The sequence below is a fragment of the Colletotrichum aenigma genome (assembly GCF_013390185.1).
Source record: "Colletotrichum aenigma strain Cg56 chromosome Unknown KSG_Cg56_contig07, whole genome shotgun sequence".
Classification (NCBI taxonomy): Eukaryota; Fungi; Ascomycota; class Sordariomycetes; order Glomerellales; family Glomerellaceae; genus Colletotrichum; species Colletotrichum aenigma.
This window is the reverse complement of record NW_023500913.1, coordinates 2,303,412-2,328,300: the sequence shown is the minus strand read 5'-3', so window position 1 is coordinate 2,328,300 and position 24,889 is coordinate 2,303,412. Positions and strand designations below refer to the sequence as shown.

General features: G+C 53.7%; 7 protein-coding genes across 7 annotated transcripts; 5 read left to right on the top strand and 2 right to left on the bottom strand.

Moving 5' to 3' along the window:
• Positions 1 to 1,351: 1,351 nt before the first annotated feature.
• Positions 1,352 to 2,742, top strand: SAT4-4 (Satratoxin biosynthesis SC1 cluster protein 4; the record flags this gene model as incomplete). The annotated part of the gene is made up of 6 exons (XM_037326130.1): positions 1,352 to 1,555; positions 1,627 to 1,663; positions 1,743 to 1,810; positions 1,878 to 2,272; positions 2,329 to 2,526; positions 2,739 to 2,742. The coding sequence occupies 6 exons, from the start codon at positions 1,352 to 1,354 to the stop codon at positions 2,740 to 2,742; spliced, it is 906 nt and encodes a 301-aa protein (XP_037175080.1).
• A 2,191-nt stretch (positions 2,743 to 4,933) lies between these two features.
• CDH-1-0 (Cellobiose dehydrogenase) lies at positions 4,934 to 6,631 on the top strand (the record flags this gene model as incomplete). The annotated part of the gene is made up of 2 exons (XM_037326129.1): positions 4,934 to 5,569; positions 5,621 to 6,631. 2 exons carry the CDS (start codon positions 4,934 to 4,936, stop codon positions 6,629 to 6,631), a joined length of 1,647 nt encoding a protein of 548 aa, XP_037175673.1.
• A 5,861-nt stretch (positions 6,632 to 12,492) lies between these two features.
• TUB1 (Tubulin alpha chain) lies at positions 12,493 to 14,227 on the top strand (the record flags this gene model as incomplete). The annotated part of the gene is made up of 5 exons (XM_037326128.1): positions 12,493 to 12,504; positions 12,682 to 12,740; positions 12,814 to 13,124; positions 13,188 to 13,691; positions 13,749 to 14,227. 5 exons carry the CDS (start codon positions 12,493 to 12,495, stop codon positions 14,225 to 14,227), a joined length of 1,365 nt encoding a protein of 454 aa, XP_037175675.1.
• A 560-nt stretch (positions 14,228 to 14,787) lies between these two features.
• On the bottom strand, positions 14,788 to 16,583 carry NOP12 (Nucleolar protein 12; the record flags this gene model as incomplete). Its single annotated transcript, XM_037326127.1, has 4 exons — positions 14,788 to 15,291; positions 15,346 to 16,386; positions 16,451 to 16,517; positions 16,573 to 16,583. The coding sequence occupies 4 exons, from the start codon at positions 16,581 to 16,583 to the stop codon at positions 14,788 to 14,790; spliced, it is 1,623 nt and encodes a 540-aa protein (XP_037175674.1).
• Positions 16,584 to 17,310: 727 nt separating this feature from the next.
• On the top strand, positions 17,311 to 19,368 carry DEP1 (Transcriptional regulatory protein DEP1; the record flags this gene model as incomplete). The annotated part of the gene is made up of 4 exons (XM_037326126.1): positions 17,311 to 18,229; positions 18,281 to 18,350; positions 18,409 to 18,892; positions 18,946 to 19,368. 4 exons carry the CDS (start codon positions 17,311 to 17,313, stop codon positions 19,366 to 19,368), a joined length of 1,896 nt encoding a protein of 631 aa, XP_037176006.1.
• A 464-nt stretch (positions 19,369 to 19,832) lies between these two features.
• CGCA056_v010878 (Cytochrome c oxidase assembly factor 3) lies at positions 19,833 to 20,170 on the bottom strand (the record flags this gene model as incomplete). The annotated part of the gene is made up of 3 exons (XM_037326125.1): positions 19,833 to 19,921; positions 19,975 to 20,102; positions 20,163 to 20,170. 3 exons carry the CDS (start codon positions 20,168 to 20,170, stop codon positions 19,833 to 19,835), a joined length of 225 nt encoding a protein of 74 aa, XP_037176007.1.
• Positions 20,171 to 21,309: 1,139 nt separating this feature from the next.
• pta1 (mRNA cleavage and polyadenylation specificity factor complex subunit pta1) lies at positions 21,310 to 23,832 on the top strand (the record flags this gene model as incomplete). Its single annotated transcript, XM_037326124.1, has 7 exons — positions 21,310 to 21,650; positions 21,725 to 21,890; positions 21,944 to 22,074; positions 22,137 to 22,340; positions 22,395 to 22,746; positions 22,793 to 23,675; positions 23,702 to 23,832. The coding sequence occupies 7 exons, from the start codon at positions 21,310 to 21,312 to the stop codon at positions 23,830 to 23,832; spliced, it is 2,208 nt and encodes a 735-aa protein (XP_037176008.1).
• Between the last annotated feature and the right edge of the window lie 1,057 nt (positions 23,833 to 24,889).

Below are 24,889 nucleotides of genomic sequence, written 5' to 3'. Positions count from 1 at the left end.
ATGACTTCTGGATATCTAGACCGTTGCTAGCGCAATTGGGCCTGTCGATGCTTGCGAATTCACTCTCTTAAACGTAATGATAAGTGGAGTTTTTGCAGCTCGACACTTGTCGGTACGCATGGTAGTTGTGTTGGACCTGTTAGTGGTGAGTGCGAGTTGCTCTCCGGCTTCCCGCCGTGCCGAGAAGCAAGGGCCCCGGCATCGAGCAGACCGTTACAAGAAGGTGCTGACCATACCGGGAGGCTTGCAGATGGGCACCGCGGAAGCTTCCTAGGACGCATATTCGCCTCGGTGTGTTTCTGAAAACTCGGACTTCTTGCCTGTTGCGATACGCTAAAGGAGATAATGCACTCTTCAGGCGAGTGTTGGATGATATGTGGACCCTGGAAATGCCTGGTAATAAGCCGTTGGTGTTGTGTTGGTTCTTCGCCGTTGAAATCGGCTGACGCGATTGGGCCGCTTTCTCATGGATGGCCTGAAAGGAACTCCATTGAGACAAGTGGAGAATACTTGCACAGACAGTCGCATCCTTCCCGCTGGAAGATGAAGGTGGCTCTCATCCAGGCTCGGGTTCTCGCGGATATCCCGACTTCTGTGGGAACAGCCTCAGACAGGAAAGAGTGACAGTTTACTACCGCTGAAAAGGTGGGAATCCGAGAACCTGCCAACACGAAGAAGGCATGATCGTCTTCACGGGAAGAATACTTGTTCGGATGCTGCCCCAACAAGGCCCTGAGTCTTTGTCCAACGGCTCAATCAACCATTCTACTTATCTAGCAAATTTCTCCGGCAACAACCAGGTCGTCTCGGCCTCCAAGGGCTAAAAGGTGTCCGAGACTTCGGTATCGTAATGTGCATGCGGCACAGCTGAAGATCTTTCTACCTTATTGCAGAATCGTACTACTGTTGGATGTTTGCCAACGAATATTTCTGTCCGCTACCCTTGTGAACGCGAAGCAAACATACACGCAAGTGCTAGCCCCCTGGTCTAGCGCCAACATGTCTTGCAAAAGTCCTTGAGACAACCGAGGCAATGGAAGACTTTTGTGAAGTTATACAGGAAAGAGGCGAAGCTGAAATGCAACGTGGAATGAACAGAATTATTTTGTGTCAACTCGGAGCTTCCGTGTCGGTACAGCCAGCCACAATCATGGGGAAGCGCGGGTTGGCTTAAGAGCGACTCAGATCTTCGCTAAAACGTTGTGGTAAGCGGAGAATTTTGGTTGGCTTCTTTCCCCTCTAGCATTCCGCTCAAATGTCATTGTGAGGCTCCCCTTTTCTCCCCGTCTTCCGTTTCTCCCTTGGCGAGGAGAACTTGCCACTCGACAAACTCTTCACAGATCATGCCAGCATGACCGTCGACCCAAATATCGTGGCTATCTTTGGAGAGTCGCCGGCGGGACTCGACTTAGATGAGCAAATCGTGACCTCTTACAACGTTGCGGTATGCATCGTTCTGGGCCTTGCGGCCGCATCAGTCGCGCTTCGCTTTTACGTGCGCTGCGTCAAGGGGTCGAAACTTTGGTACGATGATTGGGCAATCTTTCTCAGCGTTGTAAGTTGGACTTTGCCCCTGTTCTGAGAAATCCGGTGGAAGATATTGACCGCTTTTCCTTGCCATTCTAGTTCTTATGTGCAGCGACGACGTTTATGACCATCTTGGGTGAGTACATAAGGCCAGATAACTCTTTTCCATTCATGAGATCACGCGACACAAGAACCATCTAACACCTCATGAAAAGCCGGGAGCTATGGCGCCGGAGAACACGTCTGGTCGAGCAACATCTCGCGTTTCGTGACGTTATTGAAGGTATGCTGGGGCAGGCTTTGTTTGTCATCATTCATCATTCAGGTCACTGACATTGATCCCTGATCAGATCGTATATGCCGAGCCCTACGTGTACGTAACCGCCGTCACCTCGACAAAAGTTAGCATCCTTCTTCTCTACCGTCGTCTTTTTCATTCCAAGACTGGCCTAGGTCAGATGTACTCGATAATGTTCTGGACCGCGACCTTTCTTACCAGTACGTATCCATTCATCCTTTGGATTACCATGGCCTGTGCCTGCAGTCCGGTATCATTCTACTGGACTCAATATCTGGGGGAGAAGGGAAGCTGCATCAATGTCAGCTTGTTCTTCCTTCTTCTAGGCATCGTCAACATGTTCAACGACATCGTCATATTGCTGGTACCCGTGCCTCGTATCTGGAGACTGCATATGAACAAGCGGACTAAGACTTCCATAATTGGTATCATGCTTCTGGGCGGCTTGTATGTTCTCCTCACTTCCAGCCTGAAATGATATGTATGCTGACAGGTGATTACAGCGTTTGCGTTGCAAGTGTCGTGCGTATTTACTACCTCAATGGCTTGTTCCAGAACATCGACGTCACATGGTGGATGGGTCCCTCCTTTGCCTGGTCCAGCCTTGAGCCTTCCGTCGCCATCATCTCCGCTTGCTTACCAACATTCGCCCCGTTGTTCCGCATGGGTCGGAACAAGTCCTCGAAGAGTCCATCCTATCCGTACGCAGGTGAACGTAGCGGTGGTATCTCAGGTAACGGGGGGCAACGCAGCCGCAACGCTCACGGCAGTCATCTTGCAAGAGCAAGTGTGGGGGGCTTTGGTCTGAGCCGAAGCCAGGCGGGTCATACAAGACTTGAGGATGATGAGGTCGATCTGACTTGCAAGGTGGCTTCTGGGGATACGGTATCGAGTCATGATGCTGAGAGCAAAGGTAGCTCTGACTATGAGCGAGGGATTGTCGTCAGGACTCAGGTATCTGTAGTTTCACAGAAACAAGAAGACAAGCATCATGAGAAATAGAACATGCATCGGAGTTGAAATCATGAACCTAATGAAAGACATATTGCGAGTAACATGAAACTCAAAGGTTGAGTTTTGAAGCCATGCGATATGATCTTGATTTACCTTGATTGGGTAAAAGGATTTCGAACTTAAGTTTCTCGCCGTAATATAATGATTCTAAAAGCCAGAATTCTTGTAAGCACACCCGACAAGAGGGTTCACTCATCACTCGTGTACCTGCGGAAAGAAGCGCGGTTTCCAAAAGTCATAGTTACGGCGCTCCAAGGCTACGCGCCCACCAATAGGTTTGCAACACAGCGTGAAGGCTCACAGAGGCCAATTGGAGTTGGGGGTCAAAAGATGGAACACTGAAATCTGCCTACTCTATGTGATGTGTTATCTGTGCTCTATATATAGCCAAGCTGCTCCCTATTTGTTCGAATCCGCTTGCTAGCTTCTTCCAGAAGAGTCCTGACGGCGATTCGGAGAATTCGCTCTTATGAGCTGCTGTTATCTTCCTCTTTGGTCTTGAGACTGATTTTGTAGGAATTTCAAATAGCTCTCGATTGCAAAGCATGTAAGCAAGAACACAATTTTGGAGGTCTCAACCGATGTGTCATCATGCACAGAGTCGCGGTGTTCATTTGGGGGCCGAAGTAATGCGACGCCGCCACCCCTGCTTCGAGTTGGTAGGAAACTTGGCATCTGTAACATCAGATCGACCAGGGGAATGACGTCGCATTCAATATTGAACATGGGAGTCGGCCTCCAGACTACGACATTCGATCGATCTACAGTAAATTCATGGAATCAGGTTGCTTTAAAAGGGAGATTTGCTCACCGTGGTTTGGCGAGTTCTAATATCCAAACTGCAATGTGTGCAACTGCGAGGATGAAATCTCGTGTGGAATGGCAAACGTGGGTCAACTGGGGCTGGTTCAGCCGTAGCAGTCTGTTGCCTTGCTTGCCTGAATATCGTTTCGTGAGCTGTGTTTGCCGTCCTGTTTGAACAGGCCAAACAGACCAGGTGCCATAGTACCAGCTCTGGGCACAACATGAACACCATATTGACATTTTAAACCTTTACCGTAGCTTCTGCTTTGAGTTGATGTCGATGAGTATCCACTCTTTTTAACAATCAAGTTCGTCCACGAAGACCTTACTTCCAAGAAGGGGCATTGACGCAACTCCCAACGCAACCTCCTTTATGCGGACTAGCGCCAGAAAGTTCTCCTTTCAACTCCAATGTCCTTTTTCTCATCGGAAGCTTTTCACATCCTTCAGCGACGTCGGAGACGCATGAACGGAAGCCGCGGGGGCGAAATTTAAGGAAGGTCACATCCTTAAGGCTGTGCTTAGTGGGTCATTTGAGGTTGGTAACCTGTCATCGGAAGGTCTTGAAAATGTGTCAGTCGCTAAAGTCTGGAACTCGGCCTTGGCAACCATAAACACTCTTATGTCCACTGCTATTGCCAGCATGTCATTCTTAAGTCAGCCCGGTCAAGCTCGATGGGCTTCTTGGGCCATTCAAGTTGACCGCTCCGGCGTCACGCGTGCCTGCATATGGCTACGCAGGACCATGTTCCCGAGCAGCGGCCTGCAGCAGACTGGGTAGAGCAAGATTTGACGACATGGCTCAGCTCGTTGGGAGTTCGATTACCCGGCCTGCTTGAATTCTGATTGATCACGGGCTCCGTCTTGCACCGCCTTTCTCCACGTAGCCGTACTGATTCGGCGACGGTCCGAATATGAGGCATTTTTACGCGAGGCATTGGGGCAGTCAGCCAAGACAATACACGACCAAGAAACGACAAAGTTTTCCCGCGATCGTCCGCGTCCAGTTGCCTGATTCACTGGGCTCTCGTGTAGGGCCTCCACACTAGAGTATGCTTATATTATCAGATCCACAGAACAGGTGCCATCGTTGCCTTTCCTAGTTAGCACCCTCCGGTTCTGCGGAGTGTTTCCCAGTACCGAGACAAGGTACTTGAATAAGATTATCAATCTCATCTTATCAATCGTTCACATATTTAAGGTGTAAGCCAACATCATGACGTTGGTTTTTTCCTCAAGCTCTTGGTTGAGTGTCTTGCCATTCCTTTCTTTGCATCGTCATCCGGCATCATGAAGTTCATTACTCTGAGCTCCGCGCTTCTGGCGCTGGGCGAGACGGCCGCCGCTCGCATTTACGCCCGCGACAATGCCACGACCACCCGCAACACCACCTACGACTACATTGTAGCTGGAGGTGGAACCGCTGGTATTGTCGCAGCCGAGAAGCTCGCCAACTCCGGTCGCAGCGTTCTCCTGCTTGAGCGTGGTGGACGTTCCTTCTACATGACCGGCAACAACAAGACGATGCCATGGAACAGCACCGTCACCATGTACGATGTTCCCGGCATGGCCGACCACACCGGCGCCTCCCCCGATCTGCAGTACTGCAGAGATCTTGCTATTGCGGCGGGATGCCTCCTCGGTGGCTCAGCCATGCTCAACGCACTCATGTTCGTCAGGCCCCGCGCCGCGGACTTCGCGTCCTGGCACGAGGAGTGGCACTGGGAGAACGGCATCGCCGATGCAGCTGCTGAGTTCTACGAGCGTCTTCCCGGTACCACCTTGGCTTCGGAGGACGGCAAGCGCTACGATGACGGCGCTTTCGAGATCATGTCTCGCTTTTTGGATGCCAACGGCTGGAGCGAGCAGGATGCCCTGAACGATGTTGAGGCTAAGGAGTTGATGTACTCTCACCCTCCCTGGTCGGTAAGTAACAACATCATTCCCAAAGTCCCAGCCCAATCTAACACTATTTAGATCGCCCACGGCCTCCGTGACAGCCCCGTTCGCGCTATCCTCCCCGACGCCGAGGCCCTCTCCAACTTCCACCTCGAGCTTAACACCAAGGTCCTCCGTGCCATCCGTGAGGGTGGCCTGGTTACCGGCATTGAGGTCGAGCACGACAGCGGTGCCCGCGAGATCATCAACCTGGCCAAGGGCGGATCCCTGGTCCTGGCCGCCGGCTCCCACTCCACTCCCCGTGTCCTCTTCAACTCCGGCATCGGCCCTGCCGCCCAGATCGAGATCGTTGCTTCCGGCAACACCAACATCCAGCTTCCTCCTAAGGAGCAGTGGATTGAGCTTCCTGTCGGCGAGAACCTCAAGGACCATGCCATCGCCACCGTCACCTTCACCACCAAGGACAAGCTTGTTGCCCTCCCCAGCACTGCTTGGACCAGCCCCGACCAGACCACCATCGACCTCTTCGCCCAAGGCAGCGGTCTCATGGCTCAGTCTGGTCAACGCCTGAACTTCTGGACTTCCGTCAACACCACTGATGGCGCTACCCGTCACATCCAGGGCACCGTTCGTGCTGATGCCAACAACACCATTGGCGTCAAGGTCTACCTCACCCACGGTACCACCTCCGTCGGCACCGTCGAGATCACGCCTGAGGGAGCTACCAACATGACCCAGAAGCCTCTCCTGCACACCGAGGGTGATGTTGAGGCTCTGACTACCATGGTTGACACTCTCCTCCAGTACGCCCGCAAGCCTGACAGCATCCTGAGTGTTCCCGAGAACGCCACTGCCGAGGCTCTTGTTGCTGCGGCTGGTAGCGGTAGCCACTACCTTGGCACTACCCAGATGGGTTCTTCCAACGACGGCAAGAGCGTCGTCGACCCTGACACCAAGGTTTGGGGTACTGAGAACCTGTTTGTTGTTGATGGAAGCATGCACCCCGAGGTTCCTACTGGTAACACTCAGGCTCCCATCATGGTCGCTGCTGCGTATGCTGCGAAGCGAATTCTGGCTCTCTCTGCCTGAGTCCAGCGATTTGAGATATAGTTCAAGTATAACACGCTCGACAGAAAGATGTTTAATATAGACACCAGGCACAACAACCATGCTTGCGCCTTCACGTTATTCGCTTTGCTTTGAATTGCAGCGATATATCGCTCTTTGCCACTCACTTTTAGTCATGCCGTACGCTCCATCTGTCTCGGATGCATTGATGTGTCAGCACAACTCAGTTCAGAGCTACCGCAATGTCGTTGTGATGTGATCAATTGTAAGATGGGCGTTGTCGCGAACTTACACAAGCCCATAGCATCGAACCCAGAAGGACTTTGAGAGCTTGTGTCTTAAGGGAAGCCGCACCTGACTTAGGTTGAGATACTAAGTAATCGGTACATCTCGTATGTCTGCAACTAATCGGCCCTTTGCGTTCTCGGTGACACCCACATGAAAAGATTATATACTGGATCGGGTGCTCACGGGTCTTAGGTCCGTCTCAGCAATTGCTTTTCTCCCAACTGAATCCCTTTCCCTTTCTTAATCATGGCATCCTGTTCCCTTAACCACCAAGGAATTGGGCGACCCTTCTCAGCGTAGTAGGACCTCAGTACCCTGCAAACATGGGTGTCGTCTTTAGGGTCGCCATCGTCTTCGTTCGCCGGTTGCTGACTTTGCCGACCGAAGGTCTCGGCCATCGCAGGTGAAATAATGTTCGAGCGCCACAGATACCCTGTCTCTTCCTCACTAACACCCGATGCATCCTGGTATTGCCGAATCCGCTGTTGATCCAGATACGAGATCTTTCCCCTTCCACCTGCAGCTTTTGCCGAAGGACAGTCTGCTTTCGAAAGATTTGCAGTCAGCCCTGATTCCTGGCTATGTAGGCGATAAGCATAATCTCTCGTTGCGTGTCTCTTCTGCACCGAATCTGCCTCCTGGTTATTTCCAAGTGTAGATACGCCAGTTTCGCCCAAGCTTTGACTGTGATCTTCCTTCTCATCGATATCTCTGACTTGGTGGATATCCAGCCATTTTTGTCAACCTGTATCGACTGTATGGCTATTTGTCTAAGGTTTTCAGCAGCATGGTGAAATAATTGACTCTCGTCATTTGTCTGACGAGTGTGCGATCCCCACAAGTCGCAGAAGAGACAAGAAGTCGGCTCGAGACTAGTTCGCGGTCTCTCACACGCATCCACTACAGTCAGTATTTGATCTTTTCCGACCCTGTACGGATGAGATATATGGAAGTGCTCGACCAGATCTTGGGGACTTTGGTGAATCGTGCCTTTGGTGCAAATTGGACAGCACCAGATGCGTCGATGTAGTCTTTCATGGCTAAGCCACGACTCCTGAGAACTGTAACGTTCACCTGGTTCTTTGCAGCCTTTGACAGTACAAATGTACGGTTTTAAATCGCAGTCGACGTGACTTCTTCGGAAGGGTCAGCGGCTATGGGGTCTTATTTGAGAATGTACATACTCCCATTGGTTTTGGTTCGAGACCGTTGTACTCGTCAAGCAGAAAGGGCATTCAAATGGCACCCCGTAAGTCAACCGAAGTCCGTCGACGGAAACATGAGTCAGTTGAGCAAGACTCCACGGTGGTACCGCCAATTGATCTGCCACCGAGAATTGGACATTTGAAGCTGAATGTATGTTTCCGCCGGGAGTGTATGTTATCTCGACCCCGGACTCACTGTCAAGAGTCCTTTGTGTAATGGGCTTGGCCACGTTCTTTGCATCTCGCTGCTTCAGCTGATGCTGAAGATCCTGTATCCTGATATCTATACTGAAATCAAGGCGTTGAAGAAGCCAAGAACTTTTCATGACTTTCGAGATGTCGGTCGTGATTTGGTCCGCATGTATTAATTGATCTGGTTTTCCTGTCTGAGAACGTCTGACTTGGGTGGGAGGTATTTCTTTTCGCAACAGGATAGACAACTTGAATAGATAATCCACGGCAAATTTGATGTTTTCCAAAAGTTCTTGCAACTCGTCCGGACTGGTCTCCGGCGGTCGCCGTGGCACCGGGCTTTTTCTGTTCGGTAATTGGCCCGAGACGATTTGAGTGGCTATTCAACTTTAGCGACTGACCATGCCTAAGGGATGGCACTGCAGGGCAAGGGAATCTGACCGGAAAATGACGATCGTCTAATCCTTCCCAGGCCCGAGGAAATACTGATTCTCATCTCTTTGGTGATGTCGAAACGATCCTCCAAATAGCCTGGTGCTGTTGACGGTTGCAATACACCTACTTCGAATGCCCAAACCCGTAATCTCCCCTTGGAGTCCTCCGCTAGGATCTGGCGGTCATGGTGACCCGACTCTTCGAGGCCGCTCATAAGGTCACAAAGCGCGTTGAGACATGCCAATACCTCTATAGTGACTTGGGATCTGTTGTTGGAGTCCGCGTCCATGCCTAAATTGACCGTGCTGGAGTTGTGCCTGCTGAATGTTGAGGCCATTGCTTCTGAAACCAGTGATGAACCGGTCGATAGAACAGCTCAGGTCAGACTTGGGCGTCATCTGCTGCAGAACCCAGACAGGTGTAGAATACGTATCGATCATCGGCAGTTTCTTGACCAACAGCACGATGGAAGGCACGTGGTAATTCAGTTCCCCTCATTCGTAAGCTTGGGGGCTAAAAGATGACGAGGTGCACAAAACAGCTCCTGATCTTACGTCTTTCACTCTGAACTCACATTCTATTCAATTCACATCAATCAGCAGCCACTCTAATTCGTGTTTGAAAATCCAAATCGCGCTTAAGCATAATTTCGGGTTTCTAAATCGTTGGCATCGTATTGGGCGGATTCCCTCTTCTTGTGGAAGGTCTCAAACAACTACAAGACTTTCTAGGAGACATGAAATTCTACTGGACGTTTCAGACAAGCCTAGAAAAATTCATTGCAGACGTTGATTTGGAGCAACACACCTATCGCCAGATATCAGATATCATTCTAGATTTGGTAGGTATTCACGGCGCGGGCAGGGATGACCTACAGAATACACGAATGACAGCGGGTGACGAAGCATCGATCTGGCACCGACCATGGCTTGAGGAGAAATTTCGGCAGAAGCTTACGAGCAACGCCTATGAAATAATTGTTCGCCGACTGCAGGATATTGACAGTGCTTTGAAGCAACTTTGTCAACTAGCACTTACCCGAACCGAAGTATGTCTATTACTAAACTGCGTGGGCCGAATCACTCATTCGGTGTACACAGATCCGAACTTCCAACTTATCCAACTTTCGCCTAGCCGATAACAAAAAGTTCAAGTTCACTGTCAGCTTCCTACACAAAAAGGATCGACTTCTTGCGCAACTTCAGAAAGCAAACTCTGATCTAGATGGATATGTCCGACGAGAAATTCTTCGCCAGCAAGTAGCATTGGGAGACCATCTGTCGGTGCGATTACCAAACCATGCTACATTGGAGGAGCAACAGCGGCGAGACATACTTCAAATGCTTCAGAAGCAGGCGAGCCAAGTGTACAATTGTCTGCAGAAAAGCCTTACATGTAACTGCAGCAGTGGTCACCCCTGTGGCATCACAGTCCGAAACAACGTCACTCAAGGTCGTCGAGACCCTGACGTTATGGTTATGTTCAATCCTTGGGTCGCATCTGAGCGGATGCAACTCAGTGTCAGAATGAAAAATGAGAGGCCGAGATATGACGTAAACCGCATATCACAGAGCGAACCAACATACTGCAGCCGTCAGTTGACAGAGGGTAATATTTCCAAATACGCCAACGGGGAGGCACCGTCATCCGCGAGTAACCAGATCTCTTCAGCTCGAAAGAGTGGCATCTATACCAATCGTACGCAGAACACAGCCGAGAAGAGATCGTGGAAAAGGTTGAATCCTGTCAGAAGAATGTTGTTTGGAAGTGTGGAAATCGAGAAGGAAAGCCCACCATCGTTTGACGCGTAAGCACTCCTGAACAGGAACATGAACAAACCATAAGCTCCCGAAACTGACCGAACGAATATCTACACCCTCAGCAAGGGAAAGGAACCAGTTCGGAGGTTAGATCTAAACTTCAGCGGGTCAACTTTTCACACAACTCTTCGGGGGTTGACAAACATGCCGTTGAGATTGTTGGCAGTTTATCAACATCGAACCTTTGTTCTGCGGTTAGCGGTCGCCAGTCACAGTCTAGAGTTGGGGTGTTCCAGACTGATCACCAGGATCAAATCTGTCTTGAGCTAAAACCTTCCAAACCACCGACCACTCAAAGCTATCGGGAATTAGGTCTGGGTTCTTTGAGCAAGGAAAAGGTTGCGCGACCAGAACGCTTGCGAATTGGTCTGTCGACAGTCTTGCTGGTTGCGAGTACTGGCGGCACCTCCTGGCTTTCCCATAACTCGGAGCTAATCTTGATAGGGGACACTTTCCAACCCAATTTTCAGCCGTACATCATGCATTCATCTATTCTGAATACCATACAAGAGTCGAAACCTTCAGCTGGAGACTTCCATGACATTTTCTTCCTTGGGGTAGTGCTTCTTGAACTCATATTCGGAGAGTCTTTTGAAGCACGTCCTCGATCTGGTCATTTAGGAGTCGACGGCAAGCCGAACGAACTCATGGACTTTTGCACAGCGATGGAGTGGGTAAAAGTGGCAAGGTGTGAAGTGGGATGCCTTTTGGCCGACGGAGTTGAATGGTGCCTGAAGTTCTTGATTAATCGAGGGCCGGATATGATGAGTCCCGAATGCCTGCAAGGCATCTGGGAGAAGGTGGTGTTGCCTCTAGAGATGTTTTTTAAGCTGTGGCTCGAGCAACCTGTACCATAACGTCCCTCAAATGAACGCGGCGGCTTCGTAGACGCGTTGTATCAACAATGTTTGCAGAGTTGTCCTCAAGTGTAATCCGTAGCTTCTAATATGTCTTATCACAGATGGTGAGTGGCATTCCTTTAGACTAAGCCGGCGGGTGGGGCCGGTTCCGGCACGGCCCCTCCAAAGATCGCTCGGATCCCGCCGACGGCGCGAGGAATTTCCCTTGGAGCGATACTACCTTAGTATAAGTTGAGTTAAGCTCAACCTGGCTGCTGTCAGTGTTTTGAGGTGTATCCTATCATCTGATATGCCGTTAGAACCATGGTGTGTGTAGGAGGTAGGAAGGCAAAGAGTCATTGAAACTCAAAGAGGAAAGAACAATCTCTTTAGTTGCGGTTTTGTTGCTGATCTTGACTGCCATTGAGAGACCCTTGTACACTTTGGATATTGCGCACAGACCATTGGCCAATTCAGAGATGACAGCCAGTGTGAAGTCAATGTGAAAGCGAGCGGTGAATGTTAACCCGGTGAAGCTTAGTGGCCAAGTCTAGGAAAGAAGGCTGGGGAAGTGGCTTCCTTAGTTGATATTGGAGCACGGCATTGCACCTGCCAGGCTGCTGTGACTGCCAACAGGCTGAAAGAGCCAACTCAGTGTGTTGTGATGGCAGGTGGCAGTGCCTAGGTATCTTCATGCACCCCTGAATGCCACCCAATAGCCACCGAGCAAAAACGCTTGGACCATGTAGCGGTGAGAGGGTCGCAGCTACCTGATTGGCTCAGCAGGACCCCGCAGTCTGGCAAGTACTGGAGACCCAACAGACCAAGCTACCTTAGCAGTGATCAATTGGCGCTAAACCCGGTGAAGGAGGGGGGAGCACCCTTCTCCCACAGGCCTATCGTGCCACTGGCTGGCCTTGTTGATTCTGCCCCGCCTTGCCCACAACGAGAGACCCTCCAAACCTCTGAAAACCATCACCACGCCTTCCCCCCCCCTAGCTCTTCCGAACCTCATCTCTGCGCTGCGCGCGTGAAAATATTCCCCTTCCCCAACCCAATTTGCGTCGCAGTATCCCTCCAGAACCGTCTAGCTACGATTCATCATGAAGGGCGAGGTAGGTCAACGCGTCCTCTTTTTCCAAAATTCCCAACAGGCGATTCAAGCTGCTGCATCGTGGCTTCGCTGTCCATTTTCGCGGCAGCAACGACCCCTGAAATCCGGCCCAGCTACCCAGTCTACCTCGCCTTGCCTCGGCCCTGATAGCTTCGAAACTGACATCAATCTTCTCCAGATTCTTCACCTTCACCTCGGCCAGGCCGGTACCCAGCTGGGTAACTCTGCTTGGGAGCTGTACGTCGACTTTCTTCGTCCCATGCCTTCCTTATCCGATGGAAAATCCGATGGACTGACCGCCAGCGCCCAGCTACCTCCTCGAGCACGGCCTCGGCCCCGATGGTCGTCCTGACCCCAACGCCAAGGATGTCGTCGACGGAGGATCCTACGAGACGTTCTTTACCGAGACTAGCAATGGCAAATACGTCCCTCGATCCCTCTTCGTCGACCTCGACCCTTCCCCCATTGACGAGATCCGAACTGGTGGCTACCGCCAGCTGTTTCACCCCGAGCTGTTGATCAGCGGCAAGGAGGATGCCGCCAACAACTACGCCCGTGGCCACTACACCATTGGCAAGGAGATGGTTGACAATGTCATCGACCGTGTCCGCCGCGTCGCCGGTTCGTTTCTGCCCGTCCAACGCATACCCGTCAGCCCGCGCCCAAACTGACCGACATCAACAGACAACTGCCACTCTCTCCAGGGTTTCCTGATCTTCCACTCCTTCGGTGGTGGTACCGGTTCCGGTTTCGGTGCTCTGCTCCTTGAGCGCCTTTCCACTGAGTACGGCAAGAAGTCGAAGCTCGAGTTCGCCGTCTACCCCGCTCCTCGTGTCTCGACTGCCGTCGTCGAGCCTTACAACGCTGTTCTGTCTACCCACAGCACCATCGAGAACTCGGACTGTACCTTCCTGGTTGACAACGAGGCTGTCTACGACATCTGCCGCCGCAACCTCGACATCCCCCGTCCCTCGTACGACCACCTGAACCGCCTGATCGCTCAGGTCGTCTCCTCCATCACCTCGTCTCTCCGCTTCGACGGTGCTCTCAACGTCGATCTGAACGAGTTCCAGACCAACCTGGTCCCCTACCCTCGTATCCACTACCCCCTCATCAGCTACGCTCCCGTCATCTCGGCTTCCAAGAGCTCTCACGAGAGCTTCAAGGTTCAGGAGCTTACCTTCCAGTGTACGTCCGCCCCAGCACCGTACGCGCTTTGAGAGCATAAAAACTGACAGATTACAGGCTTCGAGCCCAACAACCAGATGGTCGTCTGCGACCCCCGCAACGGCAAGTACATGGCTGTCGCTCTCCTGTACCGTGGAGACGTCGTTCCCCGCGACTGCAACGCTGCCATCGCCGCACTCAAGGCCAAGGCCTCCTTCAACCTCGTCGAGTGGTGCCCTACTGGTTTCAAGCTCGGCATCAACTACCAGAAGCCCATGGCCGTTCCCGCCGCCGCCGGCGACGGTGGTCTTGCCTCTGTCGACCGTTCCGTCTCCATGCTTTCCAACACCACCGCCATCGCCGAGGCCTGGTCGAGATTGGACCACAAGTTCGATCTCATGTACAGCAAGCGTGCCTTCGTCCACTGGTACGTTGGTGAGGGTATGGAGGAGGGTGAGTTCAGCGAGGCCCGTGAGGATCTTGCCGCCCTCGAGAAGGACTACGAGGAGGTCGCTGCCGACTCCTACGAGGCCGATGAGGGAGACATTGAGTACTAAGCCGACATCGGACGCACCGTTTCTTCGTTTCGCGGTAAATCGGTTACTGCGACGAACTACGACGTATCTGGTGGCCTTGGGCGAAACGAATTCACGAAAAAGTTTGTTTTGGCGGCCGTTGGAGTGTCGGTTCAGTAGATTTCTCTGTTCTCGTTCCCACTGAACGGACATGGACGCGCAAGACACTGGATTACCCCATAACCCATGAATGGATATTTCGGAGTCGAGCTCGAGTTGATAACAGATGAGACCAAGTCCCTTTCCTTCACACGAGTACATACACGTGGTCTTTTGGTTCCCCGATACTTGAAAGGTCGGGGCCTTTTCCCGTAGTCAATTGTAACTGAAATTGCACATTACATTTTCACATCAGCGTGCCAGACGAACTCACTCCAGTGATGTCACAATGTCAGGAATAAAGTGAGGTAAGAATTATCATGTGGCTGCAATAAGTGATCTATCTCATTTTTGGACGCCTTTTACCTATGCCGTTTTATGTTCACCAGTGGTATTCCCTGACAATAATGCATGCTTCTCTGCCCGGATCATTAACAACCTCTTTACTTCTTCTCCTTGTTCTTCCACGCCTCCGCTCTCTTCGCGCCGCGACCTGTAGGCTTCGACTTCTGGACACGACCCTTGACCTTGGCCCGCTTGTTGCCGAACTTGAGATCCTTGGGCCTGCCGTCCTTGGCGCTGGCGCGACGTCCCTCAAAGATGAAGGCCTCCGGCGCCTTGATGTCATCCTTGGGAACAACACCAGAGCCGCTGGCCCTAGGGGGCTTCCTGTCACCGCCCTTGCGCTGCTCACGCATGGCACCGGAGCGACCCAGAAGACGGCTTGCACGGCCGGCCATGGATTTTTGCTCGGGAGTGATCTTCGCCTTGTAGCTTGTGCTACCCGGTGCGCCGCGAGCGGCTTGAACCCTCGCCTTGGATGAGCGCTCCATTGCGAGTGCGGTCTTGTGAGGGGCCTTGGCACGGGTTACGCGCATGATTCTGGGGAGCATGGGAGGGTACTTCTTGCCGTCCAGGAGAAGGGCTGCTTCGACGTGGTTGGCATCCTGTGAATGTTAGTATCTTGCGACTGTGACCTGGGGAGTTCTGCTGGTACTCACATAAAACTGAACGTACGCAAAACCCTTGCCCACTCTCGTCTTGGGATCACGAATGACGCGCACGTTCTCAACCTTGCCAGCTTGCTTGCCAAACGTCCTCCACAGACCCTCTTCAATGTCTGCAGGAACCTTGGTGCGCTTCTTCTGCACCGTCTCACCGGACTCATCCACCGTTGTAATCGTCTCATCATCGACGAAGCCCAGGTTACCAACAAACACACAGCGGCGATGGTCTGTCGGAGAAGGGTGGGCAACGCTGTCGACGCGCAGGTGGCGTTCCAGGACAACCGTGCCGTTAAGCTCTGCGACAACCTTGCGCGCGGCCGCGGGGGTCGAGAAGACGACGTACGCGTTCGCGGACTTTGTAGTTTCCTGCATGACGGCCTTGGTGATGTAGGCCGCGCGCTTGGGCAGGGCGCCGCCGGAGAAGGCGACGGATCGGAAGCGGATGGACTCGATCTTTTGCGCCGGGGTGGCGTCCTTGTCGAGGACGCTGGTGAGGTGGGCTTCGAGGGTGCGCTTGGCGGCCTTGTTGGAGACGGCCTCGGAGGCGACGTTGGAGAGGAAGACGGTGCGGTTCGCCTTGTCGATCTCGTCGTTCTTGTCCTTGTTCTTGCCCTCGGCTGCGAGGGACTCATGGACGGGGACTTCAGAGTCGGACTCCTCTTCCTCTTCTTCTGAGCCCGCCTCCTTATCCTTGTCCTCCTTTTTGCTGCGCTTCTCCGCGGGTGCCTCCTTTTCCTCGGCTTCCGCAAGCTTGCTTAGGTACTTGCCCTCGATATCGTCCTCGTCCCTCTTGCGTTTGCGCTCCTTCTTGGGTTTCGCGACCGTTTCTGATGCCTCTTCCTCCTCTGACTCAGCCTCGGCCTCTTCATCGTCATCGCTTCCTTCCTCGGAGTCTTGCCCTAGCTCCGAAAGCTCTTCGTCGTCTTCCTCATCGGCATCGGGCAGTTCTTCGTCAGAGTCTGCCGTTTCGGGCTTTGACTTTGGGGGAGGCGCTTGGGAGTATCTCGTCGTAGAGGGAGCCTTGACCGGACCAGCCTGGAATTTATTAGAATTATGGGATTTCAATTGGCCGACTACCAGTGTTATATCAAAGACTTACACTGGATGCGAAGAGTGCATCGAGGGTGGGGTCAATGGCCTTTGTTGAGGCCGTAATTTTAGAGTTACTGGTAAATATGTAAGTATTCTGTGTTGTAACACTTCAAATAGTCCCAAACATACCCCTTGGCCATTGTTGCGACGAGTTTCTTTGCTTGCGTAACGTCACGATGTTTTTTCTGCAGCGGGCCTGCTGTAGATGCACCGACCGCCAAAGTCTCCCGCCAGAAAAAATAATCAAGCTCCTCTGTCGCCGGCCTACGCCCCCCAAGCCGATAAGGAATTTTCGGCGGTTCGGAGGCTGATAAGAAACGGAACAACCAGCCATTGGAGCAAAAGGTCTGCCGGGCGCTATTTGCCGAGAACAAGTGCCCCGTGCCCACTGTTGTGCCAGCTCTCACCGCTTTCGCTGTCAGGGCGAGGACTCGTTCTGCCGACCGATGCTGGTTCCGCACTGGGCAAGACGGGCAAAGGCACAGACAGAGAGGGAGCAGCAGGTGAGCGCATCTCTCATGGAGCGGCAGGTCACTAACGCTTCTCTTCCCATCTCCGAAAACCCACCACAACACCACCACTCCGCGCTCGCCCACCTCTGTTTCCGGGCTCTACGCAATCCCAAGCTTTCATGCTATCCTCTGCCAGCTTTTATTTACCTCTAGATTTTGGCAGACACTCGCTTTTCTCCCCACAACGGCCAGCCCACCACCCCAACCTACCTCTGCTGGTTCTGCTTGTCCCTCCGCGCCCCGTCGCCGTCGTTCCCACGAAAACGTCTGGTCGAATTGCACCCGTCCGCGACCCATCCTGCACCCGAACCACCCGATTTGATATCGTAAAGCACGGTACCAAGTCCTCGTTTCAATGGCAGCCACGGCGTCAGCGCCGCCTGCCCTCTCACCGGGCCAGGCGACGCTCGATCACGACGACAGCAACATCTCCAGCCCTCTGAGCGACGTCGAGGACAAGGATGGCGGAGACTCCCTCGATGGCATGCAGCTCGATCCGCCTCAGTCACACCACGACGATGCGCTCGACTCCGACAGCAACCTGTCCGAGGCGAACGATACCGAGGCGGAGACTGAGCGCCTCTACGACACCCCGCAGGCACAGCGGCACAAGGACGTGGTCGTCAATCAGTTCAACGACGGCCAGATCTTTGAACGCACGCCTAGCAAGCTCCAAAAGACATTTTCTGTCGACGGCGCCGACGATGGCGACGACGACAGTCTTTCCGACCACGACGACGTGTCGATGGCCTCCAGCCACGGTGACGAGGCGTCCCCCAGCAAGCCCAAGAAGTCCACAGAGCTCCCCCCCGCCGAAGACAACTCTGAGAGCGCCGATAACAAGAAGAGGAAACGGTCGCCGATTGCGGAGTCAAGCGAGCCGGGGCAGCCTTCCAGGAAGCGCACCGGGTCAGTCGTGCCCCAGGACCAGGAACCACACAAGAATGACGTGGAGATGCACGAGGACGAGGTCCCATCCACAAATTCCCACAGCGGCGACCACTCTGCGACCGACGACAACGCCCCCGAGCTTCCACCGACCAAGCGTGGTCTGTCGCGCGACGGCCAGAGTCCGGCGAAGGACGCTCAAATAACGAAAAAGATTACCCGCAACGGCAGCAAGCGCAAAGGCAATGCTGCTGAGGTCCATGATCATGAAGGTCACGACGACGCCCGCGATGACATCCGGGGTGACGAAGATGCGGGGGCTCACGATGACGACCACGCTGAACACGAGGGTGACGACGAGGCGGAAGCGACACACGACGAAGAGCGTAAGGAGCCCTTGACCTAGTGCACGAAGCTTAGACTGACCAGATTTCTAGTCGAGAAAAAGCGTGCCGCTGTTGAGGAATGGACAGATTTGGAGGAGAAGTTTGTGTTTTTCCGCGAGCGGTGAGTATTCTACGCGTCGAATCACCCCGCCCGACACGCGCTGATTGATTTGCGGCAGCCTGTACAAGGATCGCCTAGAGCGCCTCGAGCAAGAGGAGCACTCCCTGCAAGCCGAACCTCCATCCCATCCCGAGTACCTCAACATGAAGCAATGCTTGGACGAGAGGCTCGAGAAGAAGTTGCTGCACATGAACAAGGAGTACGAGTTGTCCGTCGAGGCGCTCGAACGACTAGCTGTGGCACGCCGCGCCCAGATCTGGGACCAGTTCTACCAAGGCGTAAGGGAACAGCGCTCAAAGATGCTAGAGGATCTCAACAAGGAGTGGTACGAGACACAGAATGCTAGACGTAGCGCGCATAGCGTGCCAGACTACGGGCTTCTGTTCCCTACCAACCCGACCCAGCGCACCAGGAATGCTGTCGCGTACAACTCGGAAGTTTCCTTCCTTGCAGGGCTTGCCAAGCACGAAGGTTTCCCTGCGATGCCCGCCATCCGCGGCGCCAACGCGATGGAAGTCGAAGACGACCTGGAGGCCATGAAGGTAAGATAACGTAGTCCCCTGGCTGTACCGGACATCCGCTAATGGCCTCCCAGCGCAGCTCAAAGCCCCGTCAAAGGTCAATGATGCAGCCTCTTGAGGACTATCAAGCAGTTGCGTTCGGGGGTGCTCTTGGCCCTGCCGGCGAGCAATTCATTAAGGACACGCCTTGGGCAAACCCGAACCACATTTCCCATAAGATCAGCACAGGTCCTTCGGCGCAGGGGGCGCGGGTCAACAGCCCGTCGCAGAGCAAGACTCCAGCAGGCCCATCGCAACCGCCGCCGTTATCGAACGGCCACGCGGTCCCGCAGACGTCACCACACACGAGTCTGTTTCCTTCTGCATCCCCAGAGATGATAAGGACAGCAAACGTTCTCACGCAGAGCGCTCAGATGAAGCGCGCAGGAAGTCGGGCATCGAAAGCGGCCAAGGACTCGGCGCCCAAACAGGAACCAGCGACAGCGGTGGCAAGTTGAGAGGCATCACCCGGTTGCTGACGGCGTTTTCGAGGCTTACTGTACTGTTATGATACCCCACGACGGCTTGGGCGCATCGCCCTCTTTTATTTTCTTCATCTCGGTTACGTTTATGCCGCGCACAGAGGCGTTGGCTTTTCATCGTTGGGTTCGCATAGACGTGCGAAGTCCCTCAGTTTTAAAAAGAAAAAGACGGGTGGTTTGGATCGGTTTGGGGCGCCTCGTCTGCATTGGGGTGGGCAGTTGTTCCCTGTACCTTTAACGAGACATGTACAGAAGTTGATTGGTTGTTTTTGATTTTTTACAGAGGTGCATTCATGTTAGGAGGCGACTTCTTCTCGCCGGCATATATTATACAATGCAAATGCGCTCTCACTTGCAAACCCACGTATTCGGCGTCTTATGACTTGGCCACATAGTGACACTTTTGCCTCATTCCATCGCTCATCCGCTGCATCGTACCCTCAGTTGTTCTTCGCTGGCTGCCTTGGAACATCGGGGACCTTGACGTCCTCGAACTCGTCCTGTCCGACCGCCTTGAGAGTGTACCAGTCTAAGATGCCTAATTAGCTAAACACTTCTTGAATATCAACAGTCGCCACATACACACTGCGCCGGCGAAGCACCACAGACCGGCACCAACAGCGAGGTTCTTGACGAGGTAAGGCTTGCGTGCTCGAATCAGGGCGGGCCCTTGTCGCAGGTTGCGATCGTAGTAGGAGGACTTCTTGGGGCTGTTTTTTTACTCGTCAGACCACACTCAGCCGGTGACTGCGGGGGACTCGTTGCCATACATTGCCATTGCGACTGGATATATCGGCCTTCAGCTCTATTCGATCGCTATGAGGAACGTCGTAGGTGTGGAGGTGACGGGGTGTGTCGCTGCCCTTGGGCGATCGTGGGTTGCGCCGTGATGAAGTTCGATCTCGCCTGTCGCATAGACCGAACAATCTAGAGGAAATTCACAGGCCGAACATTCCCTCGCCGCTGATTGGTATCGATAAAGCGGCTGAAGATCGGCTGAACTGATAGTGACGTAGACTGATCCGATAAGCCTAGGTGGAGGCAGGGGTCCCTGCGGGCGGCGGTTGTCTTTTTTTGGGGCCGGGCCAGGACGCAGAGAGCGCTCGCTGCCTTTAACATGAGAGACATACCTTGCTTCCTTTAGTGCTTCTTCTACCTGAAGGTGAGAACAGCTGCGAAGTGCAAGCTTAAAATCCCAAGCCAATTGTGTTTCGAAATCAAGGAGCTTTCCGGTTTTGCATCGTCATCACGGAGCCAGCTCCTTCTCATCTGCCGGACGTCCAACATCTCGATTTAAAGAGGCCCAGAGCTCCAGGGGGGGCAGACGGGTGCACAGGCTGTCTTTTCCCTCCACCCACAGGCACCACTGCCAGCACCACGACCACAGGCACGGAGCGCTGTCTGCAGAAAGGGCACAAAGGACGCTAAGCCCAAAACAGCTACCTAGGTCGACACGCCCCGTCATAACCCGCGTCGCTGGTCGCTTGTCACGCAGCCTTTCGACGTCGCCAGGCCGCTGCTGCACTTGCACCGCAGAAACACTTCACACTTTTGGAGCTTGGGGGAAAAAAGAAGGACAAGGCAATCGCATCGGACACCAGTCGCCTTCAAGTCGCCTAACCATCCAACAAATTTTCCATCGGATTCTGCTGGCGACCCTCTTGGCGACGACGACTGATTACGATCTTGTTTATTTTCCGGCGCGTTGGAGGCATGGTGACCTGGAAAAAGCTTGAGCTCTCCAAATTTCGACAAGTCGCGACAAGCTCCTGCCACGACCCTTGTGATCTCAACCCCCCTCGCCGTGGTCAACCTCCGCCACAACAAACCACAATATCTCGCATTTTGAATCTCTAGAGTACTTCGCGAGATCGGCTCGACTTGTAGTCCCTCCATTCCCGATCGGTCATCGCAACGATGGCGTCCGCCTCTGAGCAGTCCGTGAGCGACCAGATCCGCCAACTGAACGACGCCCGCAAACTCGTCCTCGGCGACGTCAAATACTATCCCAACGTCGTCCAGAGCATCCTTCCGATCGTCGGGCCCTCCGCGCGCGTCGAACTACGAAGATGGGGCGCCGACTTCCTGGCCGAGGCCTTTGCGACACCAGCACTTCCCGGAAGCGAGAAGGAGACGATGCAGCTCTTCGTGCTGGACACGCTGCAGACCATGGTCGAGAACCCCAATGAGGACGCCCACGTCTTGCGGAGCGCTATACAGACCGCCGCTAGCGTTTACCCGTATGCGTTGAGATGGATGTGCGTACGACCCTAGGATTGAACGGCGATTGGTGGTGATGGGGCAGGGCTGGACGCTGACTTTCTATCGGTAGCATCAACAACTCGTATGACACCACCACATGGGAGCGGATGGTAGCGATCAAGAAGAGGATTCTCAGGATATGGGACGACGCTGAGCCTACGGTGCGCATTTGCTGCATCAAGTTTGCACAGCGAGTCGTACTGGCGCAGTCGACGGCCAACCCAGCGGAACCCAGAGTAGGCTCGGCCCGATGCATCGCTATCTTGACGACACTGACAAACTTCCCTAGCGTGGTGACTCTCTTGATATATCGCTGGACAAGATCCCGCCCAATCATCAGACGTTGGATGCTAGGACGCTCGACGCTGAAGGAGCTGGTTTGCTGGACAGAATGCTGAGCGTCTTGCAGGAGAACAGCAGGTAAGGATCAGTATGTGGGAGTAGGCCTGGATCACAGCTAACCGCGGGCGCCTTGGTGATAGTGATGTCCTCATTGTTGATGCCACTCTCAACTGCTTGTCCATCTTGATCCGCACACGGCCCGGCACGGCCAACAGGATCTTGAATGCCGTGCTCAACTTCAACCCACTGAAGCTCGCAAACTCGCCCATGACTCCCAAAACCCGCGTAATGGTCAAGTCCATGGAAAAGACCACCCGTATGCTCTTGATCCATTTGTCCAAACGGTACTGTTTCCACTGTCTCTGGCTGGTGTTTGCCACCGACTAACATGCACCCAGCGACCCGCACAACCCCATGGCGCCACGAATCCAGCAACACGTCGAGAGAATGATGCGTATGCGAAACGAGATATTCGACGAGGCCGGCCGCAAACGGGCTTATGAGGCTCAGCACCACGACGGCATGGACCCCAAGCGTCAGCGACTGGTACCACAAGTATCGACAACACCACAGATCCAGATCACACCGTTGCCACCAGGACCTCACAGCCTCGGCGATGTGTTCACACTCACGGGCAGCGAAGGCCTCAAGGCGTTTGACGTAGCAACGCTGCCTCCCGCTATGGCCGCCAAGATCAGCATCACCACTCTCATCCGTACAGATCAACATCTGCTTATGAAGGCGCTCGAGGTAAGTTCGCTGCCACGACCCGAGGCGCCCATCTAACACTCCGTAGGGCATTCGTGGACGACTCAATGCGTTGGCTGCCCAGCCACCACCCCCGATTAACCCAGAGACTGCACCGCTTGGTGTAGACGAAGACGATGATGACTACGAGCCGGACTTTTCTGCGGCCGAGGACAACGAGCAGATTCTGAACAAGCTTGATGGCGATAATGTGGCCAGGCTGGATGACGGAGACTTTGGGCTCAGGTCCTTCAGGTTGCCGCCGCCACCAACGCTGACGCCCGAAATGGCGCTCAGCGCGGGTCAAGGTTCCGTGATGTCCCTGTTCCAGTTCGTGAAGACGCTCGAAGATCCGGCCAAGAAGTCCAAGTCTGGCATCAATCGATTGGCGGCTAGTAGCAATGATCGTGAATCATGGATTGCCATCATCACACGTCTGGCTAGCAGGTCTGCGGCAGGCCTGGAGGGGGTAGACGTCAAAGACGAGAGCAGTAGCTCCGCGGCACGGTTCTCACTCGGCAACAGTATCAGAGAATCTCTATATACCTACGTGCTCGAGGACTTCCGACGGCGTATCGACGTAGCCATCACATGGTTGACGGAAGAGTGGTACAATGACCAGCTGCAGAAGAAGCAAGCCGGCGATCAACCTATGCACTACGAAAAGTGGGCGTTGAAGCTTATCGACGGCTTCTCACAATATCTCAATGCGCAGGACAAGGTGCTTACGAGGTTCTTGGGAGAAATTCCCGAGCTCAGCCCGGCGATCTTGTCGCGCGTCAAGGCCATCTGTCGAGACCCGACAGTCGTCCCGCTGGCGCTGACGAGTCTGCTGTACCTGGTCATGATGCGGCCGCCGGCCAAGGAGATGGCTCTGGATACCGTGCAAAATATCTGGACAGAGTGCAAGTTGAGACCCGTCTTTGTGTACTGTTATGCTTGCTAACGCCGACTACAGTCGAGGACGCAAAGCCATTGGCGGCGAAGTACCTCGTCAAGTTCAGACCGGCCTTCCTCCAGGCGGCCAAGGGCGACGCGGAGAACAACAACGCTGCCGCGGCGACCAACAACACGGCCATCGCGACGTGAAGGCGGTCGCTTGTATGCCGCCGTCAATCAATGACGCGACCATGGATGATTTTTCACACAGACATACACATGAGCACAACAAAGGATGTAGACGGCAAAAAAGGTACGCGCGGACTGGAATGTGGAGAGAGAGGTCCCCTGTGGACACTGGCGGGCAGTGGTCAACGATGGTGGTTCATGGGCTGTTTGAGCTTCAGACTGAGGATACCCTAAAGAGAGAGCGTTCGATGACTCCCCACCGCAGAAAGGCAGGGGAATCGTACGCGGGAATGGCTAAGCATGGCATCGAATTGGCGTTTGACTATGAGGTTTTCCACGGGAAGACCATGGAGTGTACGGATTACTACTGTGCATACATAACATCAGGGGTTAGGAGTTCCCCTCGCAAGGCAAAGGGAGATGAAGTCTCAAAAGTTAAAGCTTAGCAAATGGAAATCAGGTTTCCGGAGAGATCTTCGAGTGCCGTTTTCCAGATCTTTGTCTGCCGGATGTTCGAAAGACGAATTCCCATTCCTAGCCAGTGAGGCAAAGACCGCTGTCTGTGGGGCGCCATCTTGGCACGCACGGGAAGGGCGGGAGCGGTTTGGACGGACGCTGTGGGGCTATCAGTGGTTGGGGTCCGGGGGGCCGAGAGGCCAGGCCAGACCGAGCAAAGACTCCGGAAGACCGGCCGACACTAACGTGAAGGGGGGATGGATGGATGGCTGGGGCGGCGGCGTGCGGCGCGCGGGTGATCTGCCGGCGTTGTTGGTCGATGCGTTTTTTGAGCTTTGCCTTGCTTTGGGAAGGACGGGTGACATCCAGCCTTTTTGTGTAGGTTTACGGGAAGGAAATGCTGCGTCGGAGAATATTTTGTTACAGACAGAAAGGGGCGGGCGGATCAGGAGGCTTTTTTTTTTTTGCGGGGAGGGGTTAACTTGGGCGTAGAGAGACTTTGATCAATGCTGTGCAGTTGCGGTGTTGCGCCAAGAGAGGATGCAGATGGAGCCGAAGATCTGACGATGCTGGGCTGTTTTCAATGTTCTCTGGTGATGTAAAATAGTTGGTCATACTTTTC